The 19,242-nt window shown below is 42.4% G+C and overlaps 1 protein-coding gene across 1 annotated transcript in view; it reads right to left on the bottom strand.

Annotated features, from left to right (window-relative positions):
• LOC117485263 (protocadherin Fat 4) overlaps positions 1–19,242 on the bottom strand; it is a 107,518-nt gene that overhangs the window by 26,169 nt on the left and 62,107 nt on the right. The window contains exons 5-7 of the mRNA XM_034133836.1: positions 17,645–18,567; positions 15,942–16,116; positions 901–1,081 (exon numbers count right to left, since the gene is read on the bottom strand). Of these exons, the coding sequence (XP_033989727.1) occupies positions 901–1,081; positions 15,942–16,116; positions 17,645–18,567 (1,279 nt within the window). The remainder of the gene's footprint in view (positions 1–900; positions 1,082–15,941; positions 16,117–17,644; positions 18,568–19,242) is intronic.

Genomic DNA, 19,242 nt, shown 5'->3' with positions numbered 1-19,242 from the left:
TTGAGAATGGCGGCCCGAACAATGATTCGAGTGATGACTAAAACTCTACACTCGCCTAAACTCCTGTCAACAATTGCAGCATTGACCTGGAATCTCACAAAGCTGGTGATGAGGTAAAACGATTCTCTGAAGGCGAGAGGAAAGACAAACCCCAGCCCTGTGTGGAGCTGAGAGGGTATTCTCACTCCAGGGAATCAAAGAGGAGTACAGCGACTTGATAATGCACAGAATTTCAGGAACTACATAGATCTCCTCTCGATGTAAAACAAAGAAAATGTTTTATTTGTCTCGTGCACACAAAATATTTAATTTCTGTGTTTCCTTAAGGTTTCCCTGGGAAAATAACTAACCAAACTAGTTTAAAGTGATTTCGATAATATGTTATTTGGGAATTATTTATTTTTCTTAATGAAATAACAAGATTAAATGCAATTCTAGTAAAAACATTTACTCTTGCTTTGTCTATCCAGTAAATTGCATATTTTCTTATCTTTATTTTGAATCCCCTTTTAAAAGGACTGTAGTCCCTAGATCAGTCAAAACTACTTTTCTGTATAAATTGGATTAAAAGTGCTTGACAAGTGCTTGATCTCAAGGTTCATGAACCCTAATGTCACCAGTTTGAGCTTGGCCCGAAATATGTTTTGGATTTACTTACACATTTCAGTTTTGACTTTACGATAAAAGCATCAATTTGCAAAGACATTGCAACCAGGGCAAAACGAAAACTTTAGATTTCATAAGGTTTTCAGGGGGTCAAAGGGTAAAATAGTATGAAGGAAAATCCTCCAAACTAAAAACATTTCAGCTGTTGGATTTCAGAAGTAAAGCACAAAAAAGGATCCCCTAAAAAATATAAAAACAGAACATGAGTGTAAGGTTATAAGACCTAAGACCTACCTTATAACACCGTTGACGCCCACATCTGCATCGGAGCTGTTGACCAATAGCACATCCGCCCCTGTGGGAGCGTTCTCCATGATGGTGGTGTGGAAGGCGGAGGCGGTGAAAACAGGGATGTTATCGTTCACGTCGTCCACCAGAACTGTCACCGTCCCCGTCCCGCTCAGAGACGGATTACCTGGAGATAAACAGGGAAAAGAAAAAACTGTTAGGTTACATGTCACTTGTTAGACGCTTTTATCCAAAGCGACTTAGCGATTCAATACTGTGGACAATCCCCACAGGAGCAATTTGGGGTGAAGTGTCTTGCCCAGGGACACAACTACATGCTGACTGCAGTGGAACTCGAACTTGCTACCCCCTGATTCGAAGTCCAGCACACTATCCACTGAGCCACAGCCTCCCTAGAGACAACAGCAGTTTGCTTTTCTTCAGTGGAAACGTTAAGAAGCAGAAAACCGTCAGTAAAATTGAGGTGGCTAACGGGCTTTTTTAAATAAATGGCCCCGGAGGGATAAACATTGACATTTTGGTGCTTGTAACCACTTGTGAAAGATTGTTACAGCTATCTGCAGCACTACAGGGACAGAAGCAGCTCATTAACCTCCCCATTCACATGATGGACCTCAACATGGAGAGTTTTCTAACCCACAGAATAAGGAGCTCCTTTTTTATGGTAGTGCGAGCTGGTGAGGGGTAAAACATGTGAGCGTCATTAGGACATTCTGACTTTAGACACATGGTGATTTATTGTACATGACTTGCCATTTGCAGCTCGATCCACACTGAACCAATTCATACTCCTGTGAGGGTTCAGCCACAATATTCCTGCTGCATTTAATGCAAGCAAATTCCTCTGGCTGCAGTTTTGGGTTTCCATCAGCAGTACTGCCACATCAACACAGCGCAGAACACATCAAAAGGGCTCAATGTCTCTGAAACCAAATCTTTCAGGCGTCCTTCCTGGGGTCTTGGACACTGAAAGATTTAATTTCCACAGCGAGGTATCTATTTTAAGGTGCATGGCACTGAGCGAGTTAGTCTGTGGAATTCGAGAGAAGGAGAAGTGCTATTTTCAGCAAAAATCTAACCGTTTTCTCCCAGAGCGGGTGACGAAACGGGGCTTGCTTGCCCCCGGGGCCGGATTTAAATCAATAGCAGATGAAAATGAGCCGCAATGCAGAAACACCTGAAAAAAAATAAAGGATCAGACATCTGCCTCGCCTGAGCTTGCCTTTATAATCCATCCTTAAATGGCCCGCTGCACTCCCCTGATATATACTCCAAACATAAACACAAGTTCAGCTTTATTACTGAAAGTCACAGTTTGGGATTTGGGGACATCTTTAAAGGCTTGAAGTTATTTTAAACTGCTAATGATTTGCATAAATTGTTTATAGGGAAAGAGAGCACCAGAGGATTGAGAAAAGCTGAGATGTGCAGGCACTTTTCCCACCTCTAATTTGTAGTTGTTCCCTCCTGCAGCTCTCGTCAGGAATCTATGCGAATGCGTAAACTATAATACACCCAAATAAAAACAAGTACAATGCCGAGCTTGTGTCTCCTGTGCCTGTGTGTACTCAGCTGTGGAAAACATCAGATGCTTGAACTTGCGTACCGTAGGGGCCTGGATTAATAAGAGATAATAAAAAACACTTGGACGACGGCCACCAAAGTTCTCTATTAATGCGGAGCTGTGCGAAATCAAAACACAAGGAGTCTGAGAAAAGAGCGTGTTGAGGGTCAGAAGAAAAGCCTAAGGGACACTGTGGCTCTGTTTCTCAGCCAGCACGGATTATCCTATCAATTATGAGTTTTACATTTGAGCCAATTCTTCTTGTTTGGAAGTCAGATGAATTATTTTTCCTGCCGCATCCTCCTGAGACGACACTGCTGATAAAATGACTCATTTCTGTCGTACTGTATGTCACTAAAAGATGTGGAGACAAAGGGAGTCCAATCGAGAACGGCTTTTTTCATAAACACATTGTGATTTATAGTTCAGACTGTACGTTTTGTATATTAGGTATTTTCAATTATCAGTACATTTACTCAATTACTGTGCTTAAATACTATTTTGAGGTACTTAACCAAGGAGTATTTCCACACAACCTTTACAAGCTGCAAAATTAAAATGATGTCGACATTAATGGGTCTAATCACAATCCAGGGATATAGTATATATACACACACACACTATTAGGAAAATGGACATTCTGCATAATAGATACTTATAGTTTTGGTACTTTAAGTACATTTTGATGCTAATACTATTGTACTTTAACTTAAGTCAATTGTTAATACAGGACTTTTAGTTGTATCAGAGTATTTATACACTGTGGTATTACTTCTTCCACCTCTGCATTTGACTGATAATACTTTAGTACTTTTTCTAAAGTAAAATTGTAAATTCAGGATGTTTACTTACTTAGAGTGATTGATCTACTTCTGGGTATTTCAGAAAAATGGCTAATCCAACATTTTGCTTCAGACTAAAATGACTCACTATTAAAGGTGGGGTAGGTAATTTTGGAGAAACCAGCTCGAGTGCGCTAGAATTTGAAAATACGCAACCGGAAAAAATCTGCCACTTCCTTACAGAGCCCCTCCTCCAACACACACGAACGCGCACATGACCAATGAGGGCACTAGATAAGTTTGTGCACAGATGGAAGGCTGACAGGCAGGTAGGCCATCCAGTTATTTTAGCCGGGCCGGCTCAGATGATTGGTCGTGCTTTTTACAGCGCCACGGCTTCCACAGATGACATTTTTGTATGGATTTTTTGTCAAAGCATTTAATGTATTCATTGCTATCGGGATGTTAAGAGCATTCCATGGAATATAACAAAAAGTGTTTCTGAAGGGAATTACCTACCCCACCTTTAAATGGATTGCTGTAAACTTTAGAACAATCTCCCCAGAGGATGAATCCTATTATTTGGTGATGCTTAGACTTGTGTCCAAAACTAAAGTACATGTTTTGGTTTGTAGCAAATAAAATACTGAGGAATATCGACATACATGTCATTTGTTAGACGCTTTTATCCAAAGCAACTTACATACATTCGGTACTGTGGACAATCCCCACAGGAGCAATTTGGGGTGAAGTGTCTTGCCCAGGGACACAACGACATGCTGACTGCAGTGGGACTCGAACTTGCTATCCCCTGATTCGAAGTCCAGCACACTACCCACTGAGCCACAGCCTCCACATAGAGACAAATAGTGTCCTTGGGAAATAATTGAAATTCCCTTTGAGCTCTGCGGCTGCTGGTAAATTGCTGACACTAAACTGTGACCTCCCTGTGGGCAGAGAAGAGCTTTTCCTTAAGAAGATCAACAAATTTGAACATTGTTGTGGGGTTTGGAGACCACCGCAGCTTCTTTCGGGAGGGCAGGGGATTCCTCGCAAAATGAGATTTGAGATGGTTTACTGTAACATCACTTCAGTGCCCGGCTTTGTGATAATAAACAGACATCCGACCTAAGGCTCGTCATGGATCCAGGTTTTCTGGTCAGAACAGAAGTGGCCAACATGCGCGTTTAGAATAAACAGAGCTGGAGAAAAAATAAATGACACAAACAGAGGTAACAGTAAACAGTTTCTATCCCGAAAGAGGCCCGGAAACCAAGCAACACTAATCATTTCTGAATCGTTACCAAAATGAGTCGTGTCCTCTGCAGTTCATTCTTTCAGTTTGTAAGAATTATGACCAAATATAGGCAGTGTTGCATTTTGAGGTGCTTATGCATTTCCACCTTTACAAATATTTGCGATGAAGAGAATCCTGCTTATAAATAAAATACTTCAGAATCATCGGCAGTGTATACAGAAGACGGCTGACGAAGAGGTTGGTGTCAAATGCAAAGAACTAACGGCCGAGGAAACACAATCCAAGTGGGAAATGTAAATTGTGGTATGCATTTGAGGTAGCATGGAGTCCATACTGCATACACACGGAGCTGTTATGTAATCAAAGCACCACAACATGTAGCTGCCCAAACAAACACAGTCAGCAGGATTACTTAATCAACAGCGTACTCCATGCCGCTGTCTAATCCTCCCGCGCCTGCGGTGTCACACGTTCACCGTGATTGGATCGACCCGAGTCATGATTCAGCAGGTTGTCATGGCAACAGATTAAGGCAGCTCCTCTTCACTTGATCCTCTTAATTGAAGAGCAATCCAAGGTGCAAGATGTCTGTATCTCTTTAAGTCCACCGTTGCGGGGAAGTTTCTGAGAGGCAGAGTGTGTTTGACAGTCAGCGACTCACTAAGACTGTTGTTGATCAAAGATGTTCCGGTAAAGCTGCCGGCTGGTAAGTGGCTCAGGGAGCGAAATGGATTTACAAAAACTTAGCTCCAAACGAGAAACTGAAGAAAGATATTTGGTTTTGAACATCAAGCCAACTGTATATTTCTCTAAACTTAAAGGCCCTTTAATGCTTTTTGGGGTTTTCCCTTTCCTGTAGTTATATAGGTTGTTGTGCATGTAAGTGGTCTACAAAGGCTAACATCCCAAAGACCCCTCCAGGGAGTTTCTCTCCCACACACTCAAGGATGAACTGATTAGAGTTATTAAAGGACACTGCCCCCCCTGCCTGAAACGCCTCCATTGGACTCCTTTGTTTACTTCTGGAACATAGTGACATCAATATGTAATACTGGCGCTTCTATTGGATAGCAATCCAACACATTGTACGTGATAGGCTAAGGGGCGGGACATCTCTAAGTGGTTGACCAATCACAACAGAGTTGGCCAGCTAACCAATCAGAGCAGACTGGGCTCTGGTTTCAGACAGAGGGTGAAAAGAGGTGCTGCAGCACAGGCAGTATGAGAAAAATAAAGAGCTTTTTGAACATTAAAGCATGGAGACATGTCCCAGTAGAGACACTACTGATATACACCTGAACATCAGCAGGAGAGAACTCTTTAAAGTAGAGACACTACATACATGTATGAACCTGAGAATGATCACAATAGAGCCCCTTTAAATTGCCTCCTGTTACACAGTCTGTGTGGTTGTTGCATTTCAATAGCATTGTTTCCTCACTAAGAGCGGAAGCAGGCCAAGCTAGGTTATTTCAGTGTGTGTGTGTGTGTGTGTGTGTGTGTGTGTGTGTGTGTGTGTGTGTGTGTGTGTGTGTGTGTGTGTGTGTGTGTGTGTGTGTGTGTGTGTGTGTTTATGCTGAGTACACTGCCCTCCTTCCAGGCGTTTCACTTTTGCACAGGATGTGATGTCACAACCTGTTTACTGCCTTGGAAGAATGAACAACCTGCTCCACCGCCGCCACCACTTGCTTGACCTTTGACCTGCATTGCATCTGTCACCGAGCGCATCAGGGACTCCGAGGCACAGGACCCAGTTACCCCAGCTAATCCTTAGTAAGCATAGAGCAAAACACTACCAACCCCCCCTTTAGTGAAGACCTAGATTGCGTTCAAAAGCCCCCTGACGCTCCTCTCTCTGACCCTGAACCTGCGCTGACCCCGGCGGCGTCGTCAGGCGTTCGTTCAAACTGGGGTTATTTTCTGTGTCTTTCTTTAGTATCTCACTCCGAACAGCATCATGTGCAGCCTCAGGACGTGCCTTCTCAGCCTCCCGGGGCTCACTGATATCACATAACCCCTGGCAGCTGTTTTCCCCAAAACCTGCTGTCCAAAGTGTAAATAGTTCAGATCTATCATGTTACATCGCGTGGGCTGACGGATTTAGTCATCAAGGGAACACTATATCTTGGCAGGTATGCAAATGTATGTAAATGACAGTTGTTTCAAATACTTATGGAAAGGGTGAGACATTCTTAAGAATCATAAGACGGCGGCTGCTAAATAACGCGGTCAACATCGCAGCTGAGTATGCCCACTGTTTCCGTTTCTTACATTTTCACCAAATACCGAAATAGTAAGAGAAGCAAACCCAGAATAGTTTTTATTATGTAGGAAATAACTTCTATCCCCTTATTCTTTTCTGAGGGGGGAGTGACTCAATAGGGGAGGAATGCTCTCCAAGAGGGCTGAGAAATGCCAGCATCTTTTCCAAACAGTCTTTACTGGAATCTGGCAAAGCCTCTGCAACAGTGTCAGGGTCGATGAGTCAGTCTCCTGGTGCTTCGTGGCGCAAGCAGAGGAACAGGGGTTCAGGGGCATCGGTGGTGGATATGGCGAGGAAATATGCTTAATCTGGCCCAACACTATGTGACAAATGATTTCATTTTGCCATGGAAAAAGAGCTGGTGGAAATTTGCAGCGGGATGTCAGCTGCCAACCAATGGCTGCCAAGCGCTGTGGTCAAAAAATGAATGTTTCCATTGGCAAATCCTGTCCCCAGACCCCTGAATTCTTTGTCTTATTTCAAAAGGTTGCATACAAATGGAGCTAGTTGTATTTTCTGACATGTTAAAGAGGACATTTTGAGCTCATCTTAAGGTTCATATTTGTACTGTGTGTCTCTACTCTGATATGTTTACATGCTATAATGGTCATAAAGTGCTTAATATTTCTCAAACTGCCTTTTCCAAGTCCAATTGAGGCGTTTGAGGTACTGTAGTGTGTGGGAGAAACTCCCTCTGGCATGAAATTCTTTGGGGGATTTTAGCCTTTGCAGACCATTTACATGCATGGAAACCTACGTATAACACACTACAGGAAAGAGAAAACTCTCTAAGGTGCAGCACAAAGGATGAAATAAAATAAATGCAAATACATGTTAATTCAAAGCTACACAGTTAATTAAAGAGATCTCTGAATGAGATTAAAACAAGATATCCAGGTCACTGCTTGTGGATGATTGACAGCAGAAACCATTTGAAACTTGTTTGCATTCTAACTATCATTATGTTAAACACCTTTGATTTGTAAATCACATGTCGGCCAAAACAGATAAGGCACTACCTCTCGTCTGTGTTAAGATTGTGCCATGAGCATAATCTTATTTCAGGGGTTAATCTTGTGTTACTTATGAAAGCAAACCGCCATGACCCGACACTGCTCCGCTGGTGATTACAGACTCACATCATCGGTGTTTACCTCACGCCAAGAATGTATCAACGTCATGGCTTGAACATCAAGACCAACTATGTTCTTTTAGAAATGTTGCTTTGACTAGAAAATTAACCAAATGCCACTCGGCGCTTACTCTCATGTGTGTATATTCGATCCAAATGATCTGGGTTATTATTGCACATGAGAAAATGGGGTTTAGATCCAAAGAAGCATGCTTCCTCAATCAGTAAAGAACATGTTTCCGTGAGTTGGCTTTGCCCTAGAGAGCTGTGATGCAGTCACTGAGCTCTGAAGTGGTATGGATACCATAAAGGATAAGTCCGAGCTAAGTCCTGATGATAACCCTGTCTCCAACACTGGGGACAGCGATGGAGACACATCACACTGATGGTATTCAGATAACGGTTTATTTGTAATCCTTTGAGCAGCCATTACACTACGGCACATGTGTCGAACTCAAGGCCCGGGGGCCAAATCAGGCCCTTGGTGAATTTAATTTCGAGCCGCAGGATAATTTTGAATTACTATTAGATCTGGCCCGCCGGTATATTGCACGCACACCTTCACTCAATCCTGAGGATCTCCTCAGCTCAGAGCCTGACCCCAAACATTGATGAACTTGCACCCAAGATGAGATGCCAAGTATCTGGCTTGAACTAGCATCACAGAGCAGCACACTGAGTTTACATGGATGTTTCCTTCTGCACTTTCTTTCGTGCGACAACAGGGCATGTTTGGTTTGTTCTTTGAGGGAAAAAACCTGACATCTTGGTGCCAGGATAACAACCTCCATCTCAACATCAGCAAAACAAAGGAGCTGATTGTGGATTACAGGAAGCAGCAGGGAGAGGGACACGCCCCCATCGCCATCAATGGGACTACGGTGGAGAGAGTCAAAAGCTTCAGGTTCCTTGGGGTCCACATCACTGAGGACCTGACATGGTCTCTTCACACCACCACCATCACCAAGAAAGCTCGACAGCGGCTCTTCTTCCTCCGCAGGCTGAGGAGGTTCAAAATGGATTCCAGGATACTCTGCAACTTCTACAGGTGCACGATAGAGAGGATCCTCACTGGCAGCATGACGGCCTGGTACGGCAGCTGCACCGACCTCGATCGTAAGGCTTTACAGAGGGTGGTGAAAACTGCACAGCACATCACCAGGACGGAGCTGCCATCCATGGAGGACCTTTACTCCCAGCGGCTCAGGAAGAAATCACTACGGATTATCAAAGACCCCCATCACCCCAGCCACAAACTGTTCTTTCTGTTGCCGTCTGGCAGACGTTACCCGCAGCATCCGGGCAAGGACAAGAAGATTCGGAGACAGTTTCTTCCCGCGGGCAGTGAGACTGTTAAAAAATTGAACTGTTGAAACAACTTCAAACATTCAACTGCTACTCAGTAGTATGTATCTAATACCTAATATATATATATCATTCCAATAACTTGTATATAGACTCATACTGCACTATTCCACATCATAACTTTATTTCATTTTTATAACTATTATTATTTTTGTATTGCTCTTGCTCTTATTGTTATTATGTTATGTTATTATGTTGCATTGTTGGAGAAGCCTGTGACATAAGATTTTCAACTGCATAATTACTCTGTAGCTATGTCAGATTGACAATAAAGAACCTTGAACCTTGAACCTTGAAATAGTTTTTTTGAAGCTGTTGTTGGCCTGTGGAGAAATGTGATCATAAGAAATGACTCTGGAAAAGCTGCAGATAGAGCCATAAGAAATGAATGCAACTGATTATTTAATGTTGTTTTTATAGGCAATAATTTAAGCTTTGCTAGTTCCAGGTTTAATATGTGCAATAAGTTCATTTCAATAAGTTTTGCAATAAACATTAAACCAGTCCGGCCCTCGATAGTACCCATTTTTTAATGTTGGCCCACTGTGTATTTCAAATCAAATCAAATCAAGTTTTATTTATAAAGCACATTTAAAAGCGATTTTTGGTCGAGCCAAAGTGCTGTACATGTAATAAAAACACATTACTACAATCACAATAAAAGACAATAAATTACAACAGATATATATAAAAAAAATAAAATAAAAAAAAAACACAAGGAAAAGTCAGGAGTCGTATTTGAGTTTGACACCCCTGCACTACGGGATAAAGTAAAAAAGACGCTGGCATCAGTGCACCTCGTCTTCACACAAAGCGACTGAATCTGTCGGGGAGCTCAAAGCGCTGCAGCCACATGAGGATTCCTCCCCACTTTCATTGAATCTTGAAACACCATTACAATTTAATTAAATGCAGCACATTCCCCTCAGATCTGGGAATGACACAGTTGGGGCAGTGACAAGCAAAACACAGCCCTCTGTTTGATATTTCAGAATAATCCCAAAGGACTCAAAGTGCTTGTTAGACCGGCGGTGGGAATGACATTTAATTTCTGTGTGCTTATATTTCACTGCTGAATCTGAGCTCAGATCTAAGAGGTTTGTTTCGGCGAGGATCACGTTTGGAGAAAATAGGAGAACCCAGAATAAACCCAGAAGAACTCGCGTCCAAAATAACAAGCTTTCAGGACCCTGAGACTAAACTAGACCATCTGACCATCTGTTGCCTCCTAAAGACCCACAGACAGTTTTCCCTGTAAGCCTCTCAACCCAGAAAGTATTGTCTAGCATAAACATATGGCAGGGTCTAAGCACCTTATTAGTGTACATTACCACCAAACAAATCACATTAACCTCCAAGAAGGTGGCGTGGCCATACTTTCTGAACCGGAGGGGGTACAAATACATGTGTTAATGACGATTAAGTGATCTGTTTTTTGACCGCCACAGCTGTTACGAGGACGCACACCGCTGAGAGAGCCTCGCGGGGGGCTGATCTGAAGGAAACAGCAGCACCCACCTCCTGGGAAAGGCTGCGAGTTGCCCTGAGTTGCTCAGTCTAAGCCGCGCTAAGTAGCAGGTTTGAGTGTCTCTGCTGGCACAAGAGATAATCTCTTCCTTCAATATATGATTGACTGATGTTTTATCAAAAAATCTGACAAACAAGGATAAAGCTGGGATGTCCAAACAACCGGATTCATTAAAGTGGGAAGTCCAGGACAGGTTGACTTAAGGAAGATGGATGAATGTGTAAATGTATGAGACAGCCCATCTAGGCTGAAGCTTAAGGCTAAACGGTTAATTACGGTTTATGGACTGCGGCTAGATTGTGCTCTTAAGGGACAGCGTAAATAAAACACATCATTACTCAGGGGGGAGAGAATTGGCCGCCATCAAGGCAAAATTGACATTTTTCTGCCTCTGAGAACCTGTTGCTTTGCAACAAAGCTTCTTTTAATGCGACCCCGTCCAGCACCCATGAATAGCCTCGGCGGAGCTGTGTGCAGGGTGTGAGCTGTCCCAATGCTCAGTTTGCCAAACATAACAGAGTAAACAGAGGTTTTCTCACACTTAACACGCAAGGGAGTGAAAGGGGTATCTGAGTAGAACACTCAAAGCAGCCACTCGGTTTAAGAGGGAGAGAATATTTCTAATAATACGCCAATCTCAGAGGCATTCGTCAAATTAAACCTAATGTTACACAGCTCGCCTGTTATTTATGGAGTGCCGCGTCTGACTGCTTTTGCATAATTTCTTCCCCATATGTTACGGATAGGGGTTTGGCGGTTTGCATGCAGGCAAAGAAAGCATATCGGCAGACAAGAAGTGCTGCCATTTCTCATATTTTAGGGCCTGTGGTGAAATTTTATGAAGTGAGTTGCCTTTTGTTTTTTGTTTTATTACAATGGTGCTTTTATTTGCTCTGTTGTTGAATATTTGGAAATCCCAATTTAGCAGTGCATCTGTGGAACATTCTCTGACTGCGTTCCATTTTACGGTGACACGGCTACACCAGCAGATCATGACCAGTGTGGGGAACATATACTGGCAGTATAACTCCTCATAATACAACTCTATAATGTTCATACGTGGGCTACATAAAAACTGAAATATGACTTTGGAAAAAAGGGCTAAAAATGAAAGCATGCAAACTTATTCACACACACATCCAATGCTGCAATGCATTTCAAAAGGAAAGCAAGCCATGAACGGCAACAACGAGTTTTAATAAAATCAGCTTTGAGAGAACTTGGTGTGTTAACCTCACAAAAACACAGCAAATAAACATCATTAAAAAGTGCATTCTGCCAGGCTAATCATCCAACCAAAAATCCCTTTAAAAAAATAAACTACTCACCAAAGCTGTTAACACAAACACTCAGATCGACTTATTGTGGAAGTTTACCAGCGAGTGGAAAACAGGCGATAGGAAAAACTCACATTGAAAAAGCCACACCACATTGTGAGAGCTAATCCACAATTTAACTGCTCCGTAAAAGTTCATTTGAGGAACCTGATATTTTATTTGGCTAAGTCTTGTATTGCCACAAGACTGCAGACTGAGTGAAACCTTCATAAATGAACCCTATTAAAAAGGGCCCTATTCTGCTCATTTTCAGGTTCATATTTGTATTTGTTCCTCTACTGTGACATGTCTTCATGCTTTAATGTTCTTTATTTCTCTCATACTTCCTGTGCTACAGCACCTCTTTTCACCCTCTGTCTGAAACCAGAGCCCAGTCTGCTCTGATTGGTTAGCTGGACGGCTCTGGAGATGCCTTATCATGTACAATGTGTTGGAGCGCTAGCTAATAGGAGCGTGACTCAGGAGTCCAATGAAGGCGTTTCAGGCAGTGGGGGGGTAGGGCACTCACTCTGGAGGGAACTTTGGAATTTTAGCCTTTGCAGACCATTGACATGCACACAAAACTATATTACACACTACAGGAAAGGGAAAACCCCAAAAAGCAGAATAGGTCTAATAGCTTTAATCTAAATTTCCATTTGCCTCATAATGCCTAGGTTAAGTTTTCTTTGTTGTTCTTGTTCAACACTTGATGACAGGAGATTGACAGATCATTATTCAAAGAAGGAAGTCAATGAGAAAAAAACTCAAGAAGACTGAAGGGTTTATACACCAGATGCATGGGAGCCATTTAACAGCATAAAAGATCCTGTTTTTGGGTAGGAATGGTCATTAAAATTCTTTATCTGCTAAGCGGTCGTTTAGCCCCCCCAAAACTGCCCCTCACCCAGCAGCTAAAAGGCCATATACAAACAGCGTGGCAGTATGGGGTGATGTGCTGGAGGGATGTGAAAGACATGGGATTTCTATGAGGCCACGTCCGCCATAATAGACATAGGCCAAGGGATTTAGTGTGCCTTCCCTTTAATAAATGTGACCAAACATCGTGCATGTCAATGCAGCCCGAGGACGCTCTCACCACCACACACAGGCGCTGAGGCAACAGACAGAAAACACAAATACAAATGTGTGTAGTGACATGAAAAGCAAGGAATACAAGCATTACTGTGAAGACACAAACACAAGTTCTCTTAAAGGGGCCCTATTATGCTTTTTGGGGGTTTCCCTTTCCTGTAGTGTGTAATATAGGTTTTTGATAAAGTTACCCTAAAATCTCTTTCCACTAAAGGTCCCTTTTCCTTTCCAAGACTGTTCCATTTTAGAAAGCTAATACAAAAGCGTCTGGCAACTTTATTTACTTATTGTGAAACCAGTCGAGTGAACCAAGTACCTCCATATGGTGGAAATTCATTAAAAGTATTAAAAATGAAAAGAAGATAATTGTTTAGAGAATGAAAAGAATGCTTTCTCATTTCTTTCTGGGACTCATAAATGCTAATCGACTGTAAAAACACACACCCTAGCAGCTGCCAGATACATAAAGAACATATTTTCTTCAACCTCAGATGCCCGTTTAAATCAATTCAGCACACACAAAGTATGTTACTGTGTGGCTCCGAATGCAAATCGTATTGTTTCACATTCTTCCCCAGGGGCGGAACTAGCAATGCTAAACAGTGGCTTACTAATCTGATCTTCCTGCAGCTGATCCCAGATGTTGGCCCGGCGTTAGGATCCACCTCGGACCCCGCAGCCCCCCGATGTTCCCCCGCTATCTGCACAACTCGTAACTCAGAAACGCTGCAAACAACTTTCCATAAACAAGGAAGAGAGAGGGAGAAAAACAGAATATCCTCTCAACAAGACGCCTTGTAAAACACCTTTAAGCAGCTTGTGTGGATGCCACATTTCGGGGCTGTGCACAGATTTTCAAATAATGGCAAACGTTTGCCAAATTAGTCTGCTTTACTGAGCCAGAACCTATTATGGGAACCAGCACGCGGTGAGCTCTTTTGTTTCCATCCATTTCATGACAGATTTTAGTCGGCACAGCAGGGAGAGAGGCTCTGCTCAATGACTTTACCTTCAATGAAATGACTGGAATCATCCCAGGAGGATGGAGCACTGTTAGCACGATACCCAGGCACATAGCTCTGGGTACGTGGACGTCTATGATTCATTCACAGAACAGGTTTTAAATAAATGCTGCAAACTGATCGTAAATCTTGTTGCTCTTGGGTAAAACTCAAAATTATCTCTTCTGCTCGTGATGAAGTGTTTGCAGGGCATAGAGGCTACTACTACTCGTCCTTGGCTGTTGCACATTTGACAATACAATCTATTTCCTGAGAAGCAGATAGTTTAGGCCCTCGTCTGACAGAATAATACTTTTGAAGTCTGAAGTTTAAGGGTAATAAATCCTTTTTTTTCTCTCGATTACAGAGCATTTTGTAGCCGAACTAGTCTAATATGGTAGTACAGGAAGATAAAGGCAGGCGTCGGGATGTTAAGATGAATGTCTGTGGTTGAAAATGGGCCATGGCAGAAAGCAGACTTGGAGGCATGTCTGCAACCGTCCACCTTCAACACTCCCTGCCAGATAGCGGCTGCATGGGAGAAGCATTTCCCCCCACCGTCTCAGCCCAGGCCTAAAAAATGTGAGAAAATGCTGCCGAGTAATTTGGCCTGTAGTATGATTATGGGCTTTTTGATATTTTGATATTCTACCCCAAATCCTTCTTTCTGCCTCGTACCAACATTGTACTGAAAAGCGCTGTCAAAATATTTTGGAATTGTTGTCAGGGCTCTAAATATGGACTCCTCTTGAAGCGTACTAAAAGGGATTGAATCCTAATTAGTATGTTGGGAAACTTTGTCCATGTGGCACAAACCTCTGTATGAAGCAAGGACATATCAACAATACATGAAGAGAATACACTCTTGCTTTGAAAAGGTTTGATTAATATACTTAAAAGTAACCAAAATAATGTAACTTCCTCCCCTAGAGATGTACAAATGATTCACTGATTATGCAGTGGAAACTAACTCAGAAGTGTGTTTACATACTGTAGGAGTATCTAACATGTTTCATGCAACATTGTCCCAATTCTCACCAAAGCCTGAGCAGTGTCAAAAATACACAGCGTTATGAATGGTCACATGGTCAGTCCAGGAATGAAACAGAACCACCCTCAGACCATGACGGCCGTGCCAGAGCAGCTCGGGGAAACATATACTTAACTGTGAACCATGTGATTTGGCTGCAACGGGGATACGCACGTACTCCTTTAACTGCACATTAACTGGCCTCCTAACCTTTTATCTGGCTATAACAAGCTCTGCCGCCATGTCCAAATAAACAGAGGATGCTGTTCAATCGAACCCGCTGAAAGGACTTCTAGAGAATGGGTCAAAAAACACCCACTGTTTTGTTAAGCTAAAAACTCCAGGATTGTTTAGCTTATTGTACCACACGAAAAGGGGACTGCACACAATATGAAATCAAAAGGCTGTTTGTTGACATTGCTGTTAGTTTATGAAAATATTGTTTTTCAGCTCGGTTTTGTTGGATGATTACAAAAATATGTATCTAGCTTTGCTTGAAAAAATAAACAATGTCGATGTCAGGACATATTACACAGTGCTTACATCAGATTATCCTCATATGTTGAAAAAAAACAAGCTCAAACTGACTTTGAAACACTACAAAACTGAAACATAATACTGCACAGCGAACAAAAACGAATCTTTGCCGAAAAAACGTCAAACATTTTGAGATGGTATCACTGTGGTCTTACCTGAGTCAGTGGCTGTAATCAGCAGAATGTATTTCCCCTGAGCCTCGCGGTCCAGAGTCTGGGTGAGTCTCAGCTGACCGCTGGACGACAGACTGAACGCGCCCTCGTCATTCCCACCACTTAGCATGTAGCTTAGCTGGCCATTGGCACTTTGGTCGTCGTCTCTGGCAACAACCTGGAAAACCCAAAAACAGGTTCTTTAGAGATTGTGTGCTTGAGTCCTAGAAGAACAGACTTTGGTAAATAAAGAGGACAGATTGGGAAAACTCCAAAAAGCATGAAATGGCCTCTTTAATAGAAGAGTTGGAAAGTCAAAGCATGGCAGTGGCAGAAGAAACATGCATACTAGTTTAGTACAGTTTGACGTACTTTACTTCTCTGTTTCAAGTACAAAACAAAAATTAACCCTTACTCAGACCAAAACTATGTAGCCTTAGTTTGAGAGAAGACAGGCAAAACATTGTTTTATATTTTAAAAGTTGCCGTGCAAGTCAGGTTGGTGACTGTATGATTATTAAACTATCCAAGAAAGGCTCCATAGTCTCACTTGACGTAAAGTACCTCAAAATGTTATGTAAGTACAGGTTTTGCGTTAATACACGTAGTTTCTTTCCATCACTGGATACACAACTTGTGCTTTTGGGCTTTATAAAATCTTGACTTGACATTTCAGTGGATTAGAAGACAATTGATCTTTGGAAAGAGCTGCTTGGAAACCAGAGCAATGGCATTCGCACAATTTCATCCAACTCAAAACAATCACATTTTTAAGATTTCCAGCAGTTTTGTTGTTGTTTTTCTTCAATGCCATTTGTTTGACTTTCCTTGCTAGAAAATATGTTTCTCAATTCTCACAACCATATATACAGTAGCTGGCAGTAAGCCACCACAACCGCCATCCTAAGTCTTTCCATTGAAGCAACTTACAGGTAATTACCATCACGGTGCTGGGCGGCACCATGAAGGTAATTGTTGAGGGAAGGAAGACCATTACTTATTCACTTTGTCTAATCAGACTTTCATGGAATCCGTAAAAACAGGGAGTACAGATCTATATGTCAGTCTGACTTTTCCCCTACCGCATTTTACTGGTGTGCCCAAATGCCTCAGCCCTCCCTGCCGCAGACAGCCATAGCCAGGTTAGCGTACAGATGTGTTCTGATGTGGCAAAAGCCCACCACGTCTGGACCCCTTCCCACCACATAAGTGTACCCCAATTTCCTCACAAGGTACACACGCGAAATAAAATGGAATTTTGCCGTCACTGGAAATCTGCCTTTAACCTCAATTTTTTAATATATGGCTCATTTAGTCATCAGGGTGGCTGAGACGTTAATTGCCCTGACACGCAATTTAGTTTCATATTTCGGTGAAATACTATAACTCCCTAATTGTGCAGAGCAAATTGCAGTCATATATCATTTCTATATAAATCTAGTCACATATTTGTAATGGCATTTAGAAAAACACAGACCACCATGCTACAGTAAGTGGTTTAGAGCACTGGTACTGCTCACATACCTGCACTTATTAAGTTAGTATTACTACAAATGAAGTTAAGGCATTAGCTTATTTGAGTTTTAGAACTGTCATTCAAAACACTGCCGTCTTTTCACTCAAGCAGTCCAGTGTCTGTGAATGTTATTGACATCCGAACTGCTTTAATTTAAATTAATCTTTGTGACAAAAACAAACACACTGACCTGCAGAATTTTCTGGGGTAAGTTCTCAGAGTTCTCCAGAACATTGACGGTGTAAGGAGAGAGCTCAAACACAGGGGAGCAGTCGTTGACGTCCAACAGAACGATGTTGACGGTCGCTCGGTCCACCCTCGGGCTGCTGCCTCGATCGGCGGCCTGGACCACCAGCGAATACGATGAACGCGCCTCGCGGTCCAGCTGCTTGGCCACAGAAATCACCCCTGTAACCGAATCAATCCTGAAGTCAGAGTTGGTGTTGCCTCCTGAGATGGAAAATCGGATCTGCCCGTTGGTTCCCTCGTCTGCGTCGCTGGCGAACACCTGGATGACATCAGTCCCAGTCAAGGTGTTCTCCTCAATCTCGATGTCGTAGATATTCTGCGAGAAGCTCGGCGTGTTGTCGTTGACGTCCAGAACCATCATAGTGACATCCATTGTTGAAGACAGAGCAGGTTCGCCTTTATCTGTAGCTACAACTGTGAGGGTGTAGTTAGAAAGCTCCTCGCGGTCCAGTTCCCCAACCAACCTGACGTCTCCGTCGATCGTGCCGATGCTGAACTTGTTCCCGAAAGGTCCTTTCATGGAGTACTCGACGTAGCTGTTGGGTCCACTGTCAGCGTCCGTGGCCTTGGCAGTGAACACCACCGTATCCACCGGCGTGTTCTCCTGGATGTAAGTCTTCCTCTGAGAGGTGAAGGTGGGCGGGCAGTCGTTGATGTCCAGTAGGATGATGGACACCTGGGCGGTGCTCGTGAAGCGGGTCATTGGGGGAGGGGCCAGGTCGTTGACTGTGACCACCAGGTTGTAGAAGGATTGGGTTTCTCGGTCCAAGGCCTTCTTGGTTTGGAGGACTCCTTCCTTGGTGATGACAAAGTAGCTCTGGGGATCACCAGAAGCTATTCTGTACAGGAGCTGAGCATTTGGGCCTGGAAAAGAAGCAGAAAGGGAATTACAAGACGATCATAAAGATACATATACATTTTTATTTTATTTTTTTATTTTTATTTTTTTAATCTATTGATAATTTTGTCAATGACATTTTAGGAAATAGCAAAAAAAGACTTTAAAGGTCAAAAACAGGTCCATTTCTATTAATGTATGATTAGAAATTGTCAAATGTATTTGTTTGAGAAGCTTGATCCAGAAGAGTTAATAATTTGATTATAAAAACAGATTCATTTTCTGTTTGTCTGTAGTAAACTAAACACAGCAAATTCACCACTGTCAGTCCAAAGTGCTTCATACCAGAGGATACCGAAACACAAACAACACAGACAACAAAATCTACTCTCTGTGATTTTAAATTACATTTGTATTTGTTTCCAAAGGTTAAACACATTACTCTCCCTGGCTGGAGAATAAACAAAACCTGGAAACAACATTTTATTTTGGCAGATAAGATGTGGGGTCTTTTCAGGCTGAGAGTTTGGATGTATTATTTACTACAAACCTTGTCTTGTCACACAGTGCCAAAAACAAATTAATCTCCAAGAGTATAACCTTGAATGAAATAATAGCCAGATAACAAGCAGACAGGAGGATGTATTAAAGGTTGAATGTTGATATAGCCATCCATTGTTCGAGATGTGATTGATCAATAT

The sequence above is a fragment of the Trematomus bernacchii genome, unplaced genomic scaffold (genome assembly GCF_902827165.1).
Source record: "Trematomus bernacchii unplaced genomic scaffold, fTreBer1.1, whole genome shotgun sequence".
Taxonomy (NCBI): Eukaryota; Metazoa; Chordata; class Actinopteri; order Perciformes; family Nototheniidae; genus Trematomus; species Trematomus bernacchii.
Note: the sequence above shows the minus strand (reverse complement) of the source record. Positions and strands in the feature narration are given on the sequence as shown.